The sequence below is a fragment of the Urocitellus parryii genome, chromosome 7 (genome assembly GCF_045843805.1).
Source record: "Urocitellus parryii isolate mUroPar1 chromosome 7, mUroPar1.hap1, whole genome shotgun sequence".
Lineage (NCBI taxonomy): Eukaryota > Metazoa > Chordata > Mammalia > Rodentia > Sciuridae > Urocitellus > Urocitellus parryii.
Window position 1 is genome coordinate 167,017,174 of NC_135537.1, and position 12,194 is coordinate 167,029,367.

The 12,194-nt window shown below is 35.8% G+C and overlaps 1 protein-coding gene across 1 annotated transcript in view; it reads right to left on the reverse strand.

Moving 5' to 3' along the window:
- The window catches only part of Nsf (N-ethylmaleimide sensitive factor, vesicle fusing ATPase), a 155,368-nt gene that overhangs the window by 101,120 nt on the left and 42,054 nt on the right, over nucleotides 1–12,194 (reverse strand). The window contains exons 5-7 of the mRNA XM_026408235.2: nucleotides 3,250–3,416; nucleotides 663–770; nucleotides 29–104 (exon numbers count right to left, since the gene is read on the reverse strand). Coding sequence (XP_026264020.1) covers nucleotides 29–104; nucleotides 663–770; nucleotides 3,250–3,416 — 351 coding nt within the window. The remainder of the gene's footprint in view (nucleotides 1–28; nucleotides 105–662; nucleotides 771–3,249; nucleotides 3,417–12,194) is intronic.

Below are 12,194 nucleotides of genomic sequence, written 5' to 3' on the forward strand. Positions count from 1 at the left end.
TGGAATTTTTTAAAACTGTCTCTCTTACCAATAAGATTGAGTGATGAATTTTCTGCTTTTTCAAATGCGACTTGACTATTTCCAACAACCAGTCCTACTTCAATCTACACAGAAAGATAATAATTAATAGGCTAATAGCAGACTTTTGGACTTCTCAATGCAAGGCAAAAAATGAAGAAAAAATGAACTTTCTGTGCAAAGCAAATCTCCCCCATTATTATTTGAGTCACTTTTACTTTTTTTATATACATCCTATAATTGCTACATGCTTTATTTCAATAATGCTCTTCTTCTTTATTTATAATAAACATCTTTAATTAATATTGTTTATGTGCAAATACAAATATGTAACAAATCCCACCATTGTGTACAGTTCTAATGCAACAATTAAAAAATGGGAAAACAAAAATAATATCTTCATTCAGCTAAGATTATGAATACTTATACAAGCCTCAAATTACTATTAGGTCTGCAAATAACTATATTTTAATTTGTATATTAGTAACAATGCTTTATGAAAGCATTTTTTCCCTACCAAAAAGAAAATTCACCATATGAAAAAATGCAAAGCAAGTAAATAGTTAGGAAAATTATATTAATCTGCACAATTCACATCACAAAGTCACAAAGGTTATTTAATAAAGATTAGAAACAAAGCACACCTTCTGTTTTTTACCAGTTGCAGGCTCTCCCTTCAAGATGCTAGGATCCATGGCTTCAATATCCTTCACCAGTAAACCAAAAAGCTTTTCATTGAAGCTAAACACAAGCTATGTAGAAAAGAGATAAGGGGAGAAATTTTATTTCATGATATAATGGCCTGATTCTCACATTATCACCAATGTTTTCCAAATGCAGAAAACCAGTTTTTACCTCTCTGAATATGCTCCACCAGCACACTACTTACATAGCCAATGAGAATAAAAGGGAACTACAATTTATTATCTGCTAGGGATCAAACACTTTAGGAGGTTACATAATGAATTCTGCCAAACATTCTCGGGAATAGAAATTCTAAGCAATGAGGCTCAGAGTCACAGTAAACAATGCCCGGATGTATGACTCTAAAATTCATGCTTTAGCTGGGGATGTGGCTCAAGCGGTAGCGCGCTCGCCTGGCATGCGTGCGACCCGGGTTCGATCCTCAGCACCACAAACAAACAAAGATGTTGTGTCCGCCGATAACTAAAATAAATAAATAAATAAATTTTAAAAAATAATAAAATAAAATAAAATTCATGCTTTAGATTGTACAAAATGCCTGCCACACAAATGCAGAAACAGCTCGGAATGCTTAATCATTAATTCACCAAGTACTTGTTGAGTGCCTTCTACAATCTAGACCCTCTTCCATGAGTTGGAGTACAAAAGTACTACTACTAACCACTACAAATGAGAGTAAATACTAGGAATAGTGATTTGGGCTAAGATATTTACTTTTCTTTATTCTGGAGTGTTTTCTTTCATGTATTTATTGACACATACATGTTATTGAGTTTACAATGAAAACAAACACCAAAGCATTTTCTATTAAACATTCTTCTAAGCATTTTTTACTAAGATACTAAAGCTAAAGGCAAAGGTAAAAACAATAAAGTTTAGGTAGGTAATCTGCATATAATTATTAGCCAAAATATGCAGGAATCCGTAAGGGATAAAGCATAGCCCCCAAACCAATGGACAGGTAGTTAACAATTATCAGCTAAATGGCATTTGGGGGAGCATTCTAGACCATTCAAAACAAAACTGCACCAGTGGAGCACTGGGTCCACTTACGTCAGAGTACTTCCCACATGGCATTTCTAAGCCATTAGGGATCAGAATGCTAGAGAACAGCAAATCTCAAGCATTTTAATCTCAGAATGCCTTTATATACTACTAAAAATTCTGAGGACTCCAAAGAGCTTTTGTTTATGTGGATTAGACCCACTGACATTCATCATATTAGAGATTATTAGAACAAAAAACTTTATCATTAATTTAAAATTAATAATGATAAATCTATTATGTGTTAACATAAATAACATTTTTAATTTAAAAAAAAACCTATTTTCTGAAACAAAAATAAGAGGAGCTTTGCACAGAACAGATATATCCAAGATATGTGATTAAAAAGTAAGGGAGTTATACTTACTAAGTCTGCACAATTCTAGTCAGAAAAATTTTAAAGTAGCTTTCAGCTTAAGATGTCATATGTAGTTACAGTGAGAAGAGTGGTGCTGTCACATTTTTCTAAATTTCTTTGATGTCTGGTTTATGGCAAGCACCTCACATCTGCTTCAAAAGTCAGTGCACTGTGCTAGCACAAACCACATAGTCAGCAAACCTCCACCACATACTTGTGGAAGAATACAAGGAACATGACAAAAACATCTTGGCACTATTATGAAAGTAGTTTTGACTTTGTAGATCCCTGAAAAGGTCTCAGGGAACCCCAGGGTCTCTTCTGGACCACACCTTAGAACTGCTGCTGTGGAGCTAAGGTATGAGGAAGGAGTCTGAAATGACTAAGAAAGTCACTAAGAAGGAGACAAATGTGATGGGAAGGTCAAAAGAAAATGCTCATATGAACTCACATTTAAGTAAAATTTTGAAAAAAAGAAGAATCTTTCTTAGGAGGTTAATTATGTGATATTAACTGAAGTCCAAATAAAGGACAATACTGACAAATGTCTTCTTTTATTTCTTTGTTTGGCTGTGCTTGGAATTGAACCCTGGGCTTCGCACAACTTGGTGAGGTATACCCGCACAACTTGGTGAGGTATACCCACAGTCCTTGGCAAATGTTTTTTAATGAAGGTTTTGGCTTTAAATTTTCTACAAAAAAAAAAAAAATGAATATATACACAATTTTTTTAGATTCTCAAATCCATAACCAAAAGATGTCATGAACTACTTTTTGTACAGAAATACATTAGGAAAAGATATCCCAGAAATAAAACAAATGTCCTGCAATTAAAAAGAAAGAAAGAAACTCAGATTTATATCTGCAATGTTCCTAAATTTGCAGAGGGAAAAGCAACTGTAACTACATATGACATCTTAAGCTGAAAGCTACTTTAAAATTTTTCTGACTAGAACTGTGCAGGCTTAGTAAGTATAACTCCTTTACTTTTTAATCACATATCTTGGATATATCTGTTCTATGTAAAGCTCCTCTCAGTTGTTAAAAAGTAGAAGTAATTTTGGATAACAACAGGGATTAGAATACCTATTAAATGAAAGGAAATAAAGAAAACTTAGACCTACCTGCTGCCCCACTGAGAAAGCCTGGTTGTTGAACTGTTGAATAAATTCTGCTGCCATCTTGTCGGTATCATAAGGGTTGGAGTCGATGTTTTTTTTCTGCAGGAAATCAATCTCGATGGTCATTGTGCCAATACACTGTTTAGCTTTGTCAAATGTATACAAGGAGACTAAGGGGGAAAAAAGAAGCATTTAAAAAAAAATTATAAGGACACAAAATTCTTTCTATGTTTCTAGTAACTTAATTTTCAAATAAATGAATCATAACAGCACTTGATCAAAAGAGGCTTAATACAGCCTTCATTAGAGGGACACACAGGCATAGATTTAAAAAATAATAGCCACTAGAGATTTTCTTCCTCATCTGAATTCATTAGAAAATACTGAACAGCCAGGTGCGGTGGCACACACCTTTTCCTCCTTCTCCTTTAAACAGAGGACAATGTGACAATATTAGAAGTCCCAGTAGAGTTGACATAGCAAGTGCTTTCCAAAGAAGATTTTTATTTGACACAAGAAAGAACCACAGTTAGAGGTAGGTAGATTCTTTTGTCCAGGAAAGTAAGATGGAGGGGGTTAAAAAGAAGCCTTGGGAAATATGTTTAATAGGGAGATTTACTCTAAAGCAAGTTAGAATGTGACATTTCTAATGCTATGATAACATTTACTGAGCACCTAACTCTATCAAGGAAATATAGTAAGTTTTACATGTAAATTTAGAAAAGAAAAATATATATATAAAATAAATAAATAAATAAATAAATAAATAAATAAAAAGATGTTCTAGAGCCTTAAAATAGAGGGAGTTGTGAGAATGTAGTTCTAAATACATATATCTTCTTTATTAGTAATTATATATTTGTCACATAAAAATAGTACTCTTGATATATTCAGTTTTGTAAGTAAATTTCAACTTTGTCTTTTTTAATTGTATTTATTAAAATAGTTAAAAACTAAAAAAATAAATAAATTTAGAAAAGGACAAGAGCCATGTTTTTAACTCATTTTTATATTAACAGTGTCTAACAGTATTTTTCATGTGCTTAATACATTCATGAACTGCATAAATGAAACAACAGCAAAAATTCCCATGATATCCATGCTAATAACAAAGGAAGCAAGACAAGCATATATAAAAATCTTTAGATAAGAAAATTCCTATTCAAGCCAAGTAAAAAGTTCTAAAATGGCTTTTAGGTTACACTGTCACCAATTTAAATATTAAAGCATACATGCAATTTTATATCATATAATAACTATTCAACAAAAATCTTTAATTACATAACACACAGTTCAAATAACATAGCTTTAGAAAAATAGGTAAAAAGAAATGTTCCTAAATGACATACCATTACAAAGAAGCATTTCTGTAGGACAAAGTCTGATTTTTGTATTTTTGTTGTTGTTGTTATTGTTGTACTGGAGATTGAACCCAGGAGTGGTTAATCACTGAGTCACAACCCCAGCCCTTTTTTTATATTTTACTTAGAAACAGGGTCTTGCTGAGTTACTTAGGGCTTTGCTAAATTGCTGAGGCTGGCTTTAAACTTGAAATCCTCCTGCCTCAAGCTTGGGAGCTGCTGGGATTACAGGCTTTGTCGAATGTATATAAGGAGTCTAGGGGGAAAAAAGGAGGTGGCATGCACCTCCCCCAGATTTTTAAGTCAGATTGAAAAGTGTATTTTTTTAAAAAGTATCACATTACATCATAATGTATTGGGATCATTAAGAAAGAATAGAATAAGCTACCAAGAAATCTTCAAGGGAATTTTTGCATTTTGAGTTTCCCCAAAAAGAAAATTTGATTATGTCCAGTAAATTTTTTTTTTTTTTAAAGTTTATCACTGGGCTGGGGTTGTGGCTCAGCAGTAGAGTGTTCACCTTGCATGTGAAAGACCCTGGGTTCTATCCTCAGCACCACATAAAAATAAATTAATAATAAAGGTATTGTGTCCAACTACAACTAAAATATAATTTTAAAAAAGTTTATCACTGCTTTTTGATAGGGCTTAATGCATACAAACTTTACATTCCTCCTGTGTTCCCTATAGATCACTGTCCTAAAATTTGCCAATGGTCTCTTTAGAATACAGTAGAAGTTCTTCTAAGCAACCTCCCCTGAGCTGACTCACAAAAATTTTTTACTCCTCCCATATATACCACTCTGCACGTGGCTTGCCTAATGCACAGTTTGCAAGTTCCTCATGTGCCACTGGAGTGCTACACAGCATGGATTAACTATGTTCATCTTCTAATCTGTTTATGCTAGTTTTATTATTACAGGAACTATGCCATACAATTAAGTAGTATAATAACTTGACATTTGGGCATTCTAGAATTGGTATTATAAAACTAAGTGGAAAGTTTCAAAGAAAATCTTAAAAAAGTTTTTTTTCCTAAAAAGCATCACTAAAATGAACAAGAAAATCAGAAAATATTAGAGGAGAAATCCACAAAAATCCAAAAGGATTCTGCACTTCTAAATGATTCAAAAGGTCTAAGCTCTACTTCGATCTCAAAAAAAATCTATATAGAAATTATAGTTGAAGTTTTTATGTACAAAAGACAACACAAAAGTTGTACTCCAATTGTGTATAATGAATCAAAATGCATTCTGCTGCCATATATACCAAATTAAGATAGATAAATACAATTTTTTAAAAACCACAGGCTTTACAAATATTTTTAAAACACAACAACAACAATAACAACAACAAAAACAAAAAGACAACATAGAACTCCGATCTATAGACCAAAACTACAGGAAAAGGCTTTTAACCAAGTTTACAATTAACTTCTAGTCCCAGTCACATCTGATAAGTTTCTACAGTTGTCAAAAAAAAGATTGTATTTTTACATTTTCTTTGGACAAGAGGTATGGCACTTTTGTGAGTTAGCATGGTAAAACAGCAAGAAGCTAAACAGAAAAGTCACTGTAGTGTAGCTTTCAATTGATCTACCATTATTACAAAACAAGTGTTGCAAAGATTCTAGTGGTTTGCAAACCTAAATATTCTCTTCAAAGGGGATTTTTGAGTCTCTGAGTTTCCATGGATCCAGCAGGAATCCACATAAATCATTTAAGCTCTCTGTGCCTTCATTCATCACATTTGTAAATCAAGAGGACTGAACTAGGTGAGTCTTTGTGGTCACTCATACTCCAAATTCTATTCTAAGCTTATTTCTTATATTCTAACCACTTGAGTTATGTATAAGAATTTTCTGTAAATTCTTTGAATTAAATGACTTGTGTAATCATATTTTTATATTTGGCTTACTATCTCTTAAAGGGGGCAAACATATTTAAATATTTCAAAAGCAAAGTAACAAAGCCTGATTAAAATGGAAAAAGTATCAAAGATCAAAGAATAAGTTTGAGTCATGTCTGAAAGTTTCAGAATACTCTCCTGCTCCAATTTTGGAAGTTTTATTTCTTCTTAATATTTCCTAGAAAGTACAGGTTATTTGCTAAGTAACTTTTACAGGCCAGAGAGATTGTTTCCTCTATATCATGAAAAAATACTTAAATATTAATGTAAAATATTAATGAGTTACTTAGGAATTCCACTGTTCTAGAAATGCCCTTGACCTTTGCCTAAAAAGGGATTTATAGAAAGGCTCATTGCAATACTTTTGTCAAACACTGAAAAACATCGGTAGGGAAACAATGAATAAAATGCAGTAGATTCAGAATGTGGAACACTGAATAGCAATTTTTATTAAAATAAAAACTTTATATTTAATAAAGATGGATGGCCCATGACACAAATTATTGAGTGAAAAAAACATATTTCAGAAATATTTGCATAGCAAGAATTAATTTCAAAAATCAATAAATGGTATGGATTCAAACTAAAAAGCTTCTCTCAGCAAAAGAAATAATCAGTGAGGTGAATAGTGAGCCTACTAATTGGGAACAAAGTCTTACCACATGCCCATCAGCTAGAGCACTAATGTCTAGAACATATAAAGAACTCAAAATCTTAATACCAAAAAAAAACCCCGATCAATAAATGGGCCAAGGAACTGAACAGACACTTCTCAGAAGATGATATACAATCAATCAACAAATATATGAAAAAAATGTTCAACATCTCTAGCAATTAGAGAAATGCAAATCAAAACTACTCTAAGATTTCATCTGACTCCAATCAGAATGGCAGCTATTAAGAATACAAACAACAATAAGTTTTGGCGAGGACGTAGGGAAAAACACACACTCATACATTGCAGGTGGGACTGCAAACTGGTGCAGCCAACATGGAAAGCAGTATGAAGAATCCTTGGAAAACTGGGAATGGAACCACCATTTGACCCAGCTATCCCATTCCTCAGTCTATATCCAAAGGACTTAAAAACAGCATATTACAGGGACATAACCACATCAATGTATATAGTAGCACAATTCACAATACTAAACTGTGGAACCAACCTAGATTCCCTTTAGTAGATAAATGGATAAAGAAAATGTGGCATATATACACAACAGAATATTATTCAGCATTAAAAGAGAATAAAATCATGACATTTAAAGGTAAATGGATGAAGCTGTAGAATATAATGCTACATGAAATTAACCAATCCCCCAAAAAATCAAATGCCAAATGATTTCTCTGATATAAGGATGCTGATCCATAATATACTGTTGGTGGATGGGATGGGAAGATTAAATGAACTCTAGATAGGGCAAAGGGGAAAAGGGGAGGGGGGAGGCATAGGGGTAGGGAAGATGGTGGAATGTGATGGTCATCATTACCCTAAATATATGTAAGAAGATATGAAGGATGTAAATCTTTGTATCTGGTTTGTGTACAACCAGAGATATGAAAAACTGTGCTCTGGGCTGGGGATGTGGCTCAAGCAGTAGCGCACTCGCCTGGTATGCGTGCGGCCCGGGTTCGATCCCCAGCACCACATACAAACAAAGATGTTGTGTCCGCCAAGAACTAAGAAAAAATAAATAAATATTAAAATTCTCTCTCTCTCTCTCTCTCTCTCTCTCTCTCTCTCCCCCTCTCTCACTCTCTCTTAAAAAAAAAATTGTGCTCTATATGTGTAATATGAAGATGTAAATCTTCGTTATCTGGTTTGTGTACAACCAGAGATATGAAAAATTGTGCTCTATATGTGTAATATGAATTGTAATGCATTTTGTTGTCATATATAACAAATCTAAAATTTTTTAAAATGGTTAAAAAATAAAAAGAAAGGGCTGGGGTTGTTGCTCAGTGGTAGAGCGCTTGCCTAGCATGGGCCAGGTCCTGGGTTCAATCCTCAGTACCACATAAAAATAAATAAATGAAACAAAGGTATTGTGTCCAACTACAACTAAAAAATAAATATTTTCTTAATATTTATTTTTTAGTTCTTGGCAGACACAACATCTTTATTTTATTTTTATGTGGTGCTGAGGATTAAACCCAGCGCCCCATACATGCCAGGCAAGCGCGCTACTGCTTGAGCCACATCCCCAGCCCCTAAAAAATAAATATTAAAAAATAAATAAGTAAAAAAGAAATATCTGCATACTTATGCCACCATTTTGTACATTAAAGACTCCAAAACAATGCCAAAATGTCATAATGCATATATATGTGTGTGTAAATACACATACAGGTACATGTATGTATGTCATCTTCATACTGAGAAATTTGAGTAAGTATACTAAAATACCATCATCACTGATTCTAGTTTTCAAGTGTATTTTACTTTAAGGTTGGTGCTACTAAATAGAAAAAGGAAAAAAAAAAAAACCTAGGCTGCTAACAATTTCAAACGCTATCTATGGGCAGTACTATGAGCAGTACCATGGACAGTAACATAGGCAGCACCATGGTCAGCACCATGGTCGGTCCCAAAGAGACAACAATCCTGAAGGGATTTCATCCAGGACCAAAGGGGGACACGATGGAGAATGTTTTCTTATTTTATGACTAATAGCAATTTAATATCAAAGACTAGTTTAAAATGTTTTTATAAGCAAAAAAATGTCATAGCAAATGCTTAGGATAAATATTACAATGACAGGTAGAGTAGAATGGCCAAAAAATGTGTGAACATCAGTCTACAATACTTAAGACAGACATAGTAGATGATTCGTCCAGGAGATTCTCTCACATTAAAATCACTGACTCAGGGCTAGGGATGTGGCTCAAGTGGTGGCACGCTCGCCTGGCATGCGTGGGGTGCTGGTTTCGATCCTCAGCACCACATAAAAATAAAAATGTTGTGTCCACCAGAAAAAATAAATAAATATTAAAAAATTCTCTCTCTCTCTCAAAAAAAAAAAAAATCACTGACTCAACTAAAAAGTCTCACTTTATAGCCAAAACTCACATTCCAGAATCCTTCAACAGTCCTCCTTCAACCACATCTCCTATCCTGTCTTTACTTAGGTTGAACCAGTTTTCTCCCTTTATGGCTACATCATCTTTATCAGACCTCAAATTCTACCTAACCTCAAGCCTACTCCATCTATCTTAGTCCCCACTCATAACTTGGTTTTACAATTTTACCCCTAAGTCTGTTGGTGTCACTTCTTTAAAGATCTGAAACGAAAGAAAGAAAGGAAGGAAGGAAGGAAGGAAGGAAGGAAGGAAGGAAGGAAGGAAGGAAGGGATTTCTTATAGAAAGAGAACACCTATATAACATAATTTAAGCACAAAACACATTTTTCAACTCATCAAAATTTATAACCTTGAATTCTCACAGACCATAAAATATCTGTGTTAAAAGTTAAATTTAAGCACACTTTTACCCTTATATTTAGGCAAATAAATTTAAGGAAATTAGAAACCTAAGCTACATGCAACACTATCTTCTCATTAGATTTTTAAATAAGTGTTCATTTTTACCTGCACCAATGTCCACACATTAGGGAACCCTGATTTCATGCCCTGACCTACTTTCTTTTGCTGCTAAACTTCTCTGCTTTATCAGCTTCTCACTATGCTTCAGGTGAGGAAGTGATAGTTAAGGGAATCACTTATGTCAGTGTTTCCCAAAATGTAGCTGATAAGAACCACTCAAGGGTGACTGTTAAAAACACAGATACATGAATCATATTCCCCAAGGAGCCTGTGAATCTGTTTTTAAAAAACAAACTCCCCAGATAATTCTTTCTGGCAGTGTGGAAAGCACTAATTATGCGACCTTCTCCATCAACAACCTGTGGCAATAAAGCGCACACATGCCTCCTCCTGGATGAAGAACCTTGATGTCCTGGGTATTTTTTTTTTTTTTAACCTCTATGTCCCTCGCTGGACTCGGTTCCTGAGGCCGGATGCGGCATCTGGAGGTCCCACCGAGATCCAGAAAGCAGGGGTAAGCGGACGAGGCTCACCTTCTAAGGGGAAGGGGGAGTATTGGTTTAAAGACAATTTAAAGAGACAGGGTATGTACCATGGGTAACTCAACAGTGAAACTTCGTCTGGCCAACAAAGTTAAAGAACTGTTAAGCAAACAAGGAACAGGAATAAAAACCAAGACAGCAACCGAATTTGTTGAAGCTATAGCCCAGGCTTGTCCTTGGTTTCTGACAGGAGGCTTTCTCAATAACAGTGATTGGGATTTGGTAAAGCAGGATATCCAAAAGTTGTTGAGGGACCAGGGTCTGGATAGAGTCCCGATTGCTGCTTTCTCTCTATGGAGATTGGTAAAGGATGCTCTTTTAACTGATAAAGTGAAGATTAAGGAGCAGCTTGCTGAATGTGAACAGGCCCTTAATCAGGTCCAGGAAGAACAAATGGCAGAGTCCTTACCCCTTTCCCATTATTCTTTCACATCTCCTTCTTCATTCTTAGATCCACCCTAGCAGCTCTCAGCCCCGCCTTCTCATCTTCCCCCTCCCTACCAGGCCCACAGAAAAGTCTTAACTGACCTTCTCCAGAATATTCACCATGGCTGATTTTAGGACTTTCAGCAAAAGAATCTCTACAAAAAAGTTCAATGTAGATAAACTTCCTATTTTCATGTTGCCCTGTTTTACTTGGCCACTGTCTGAAAAAATCAGCACTCCAGGCACTGGACACTCCCTTACTAGTTTTTCACAAAAATATGTAAACAAGGCCTCTGGCCTTGAGCTGGGCTTCACAGTGCTGACTACATTTCTAAGATAAGGGAGTTACTAACTGGGCTCCATGGTAACAGCTGGCAGGAGGAGGAACTGGAAAGGGAGATAGAGGAACTGGAGGGTCGATTGAGGAAGTCAAGATTTAAAGCACCTACGGCCCCGATCGCTGTTGCGCTCCCTCCTTATAACCCCGATTGGGATGAGGACAACCCCAGAAAGGGGGGGGTGTTCAGTGGCAGCCTAAGATAGCCCAAACTTTTCCAGTAATTGAAAACCTGGATGCCAATGGACAGCCGGCCAGAGTGCATGTTCCTTTAGCCTTTAAGGATATTAAACAACTAAAGGAGGCAGTTACTAATTACGGACCCCATGCTCCCTTTACATTGACTCTCTTCGAGTCTTTCTCTGCCAATCAGCTGACACCTAGTGACTGGCAACAGCTTTGCAGGGCTGTGTTGTCCGGAGGGGATTTTTTGTTGTGGAAAAGTGAAAATCAAGAGAGGTGTCGCGAGCTAGCCCGAGTCAATCAGGACGCCGGCTTCCCACGGCGTAACCTTGAAATGTTAACAGGCTCAGGACAATATGCTATCATAAATCAACAAATTAATTATGATCCTGGGGTCTATGCTCAGATAGCCACAGCAGCCGAGAAACGAGAACAGGGGCCCGCCCCGGGCCCCGGAAGCCAAGGTGTACGGGGCAATCTAGGGACGGAATGGTGCCCCGGGGAGTGGGTGGTTTCATCACCTCCCACGGACCAACCCCTTTCTATCTGTAGACTCCCCAAGGGAACGCCAGGAAGTGCAGGATGTACAGCTGCAACCGCAGGTTGCAGAGACAGAACAAGCTGCTACCGCAGTAAGATCTTGGCCAGGCA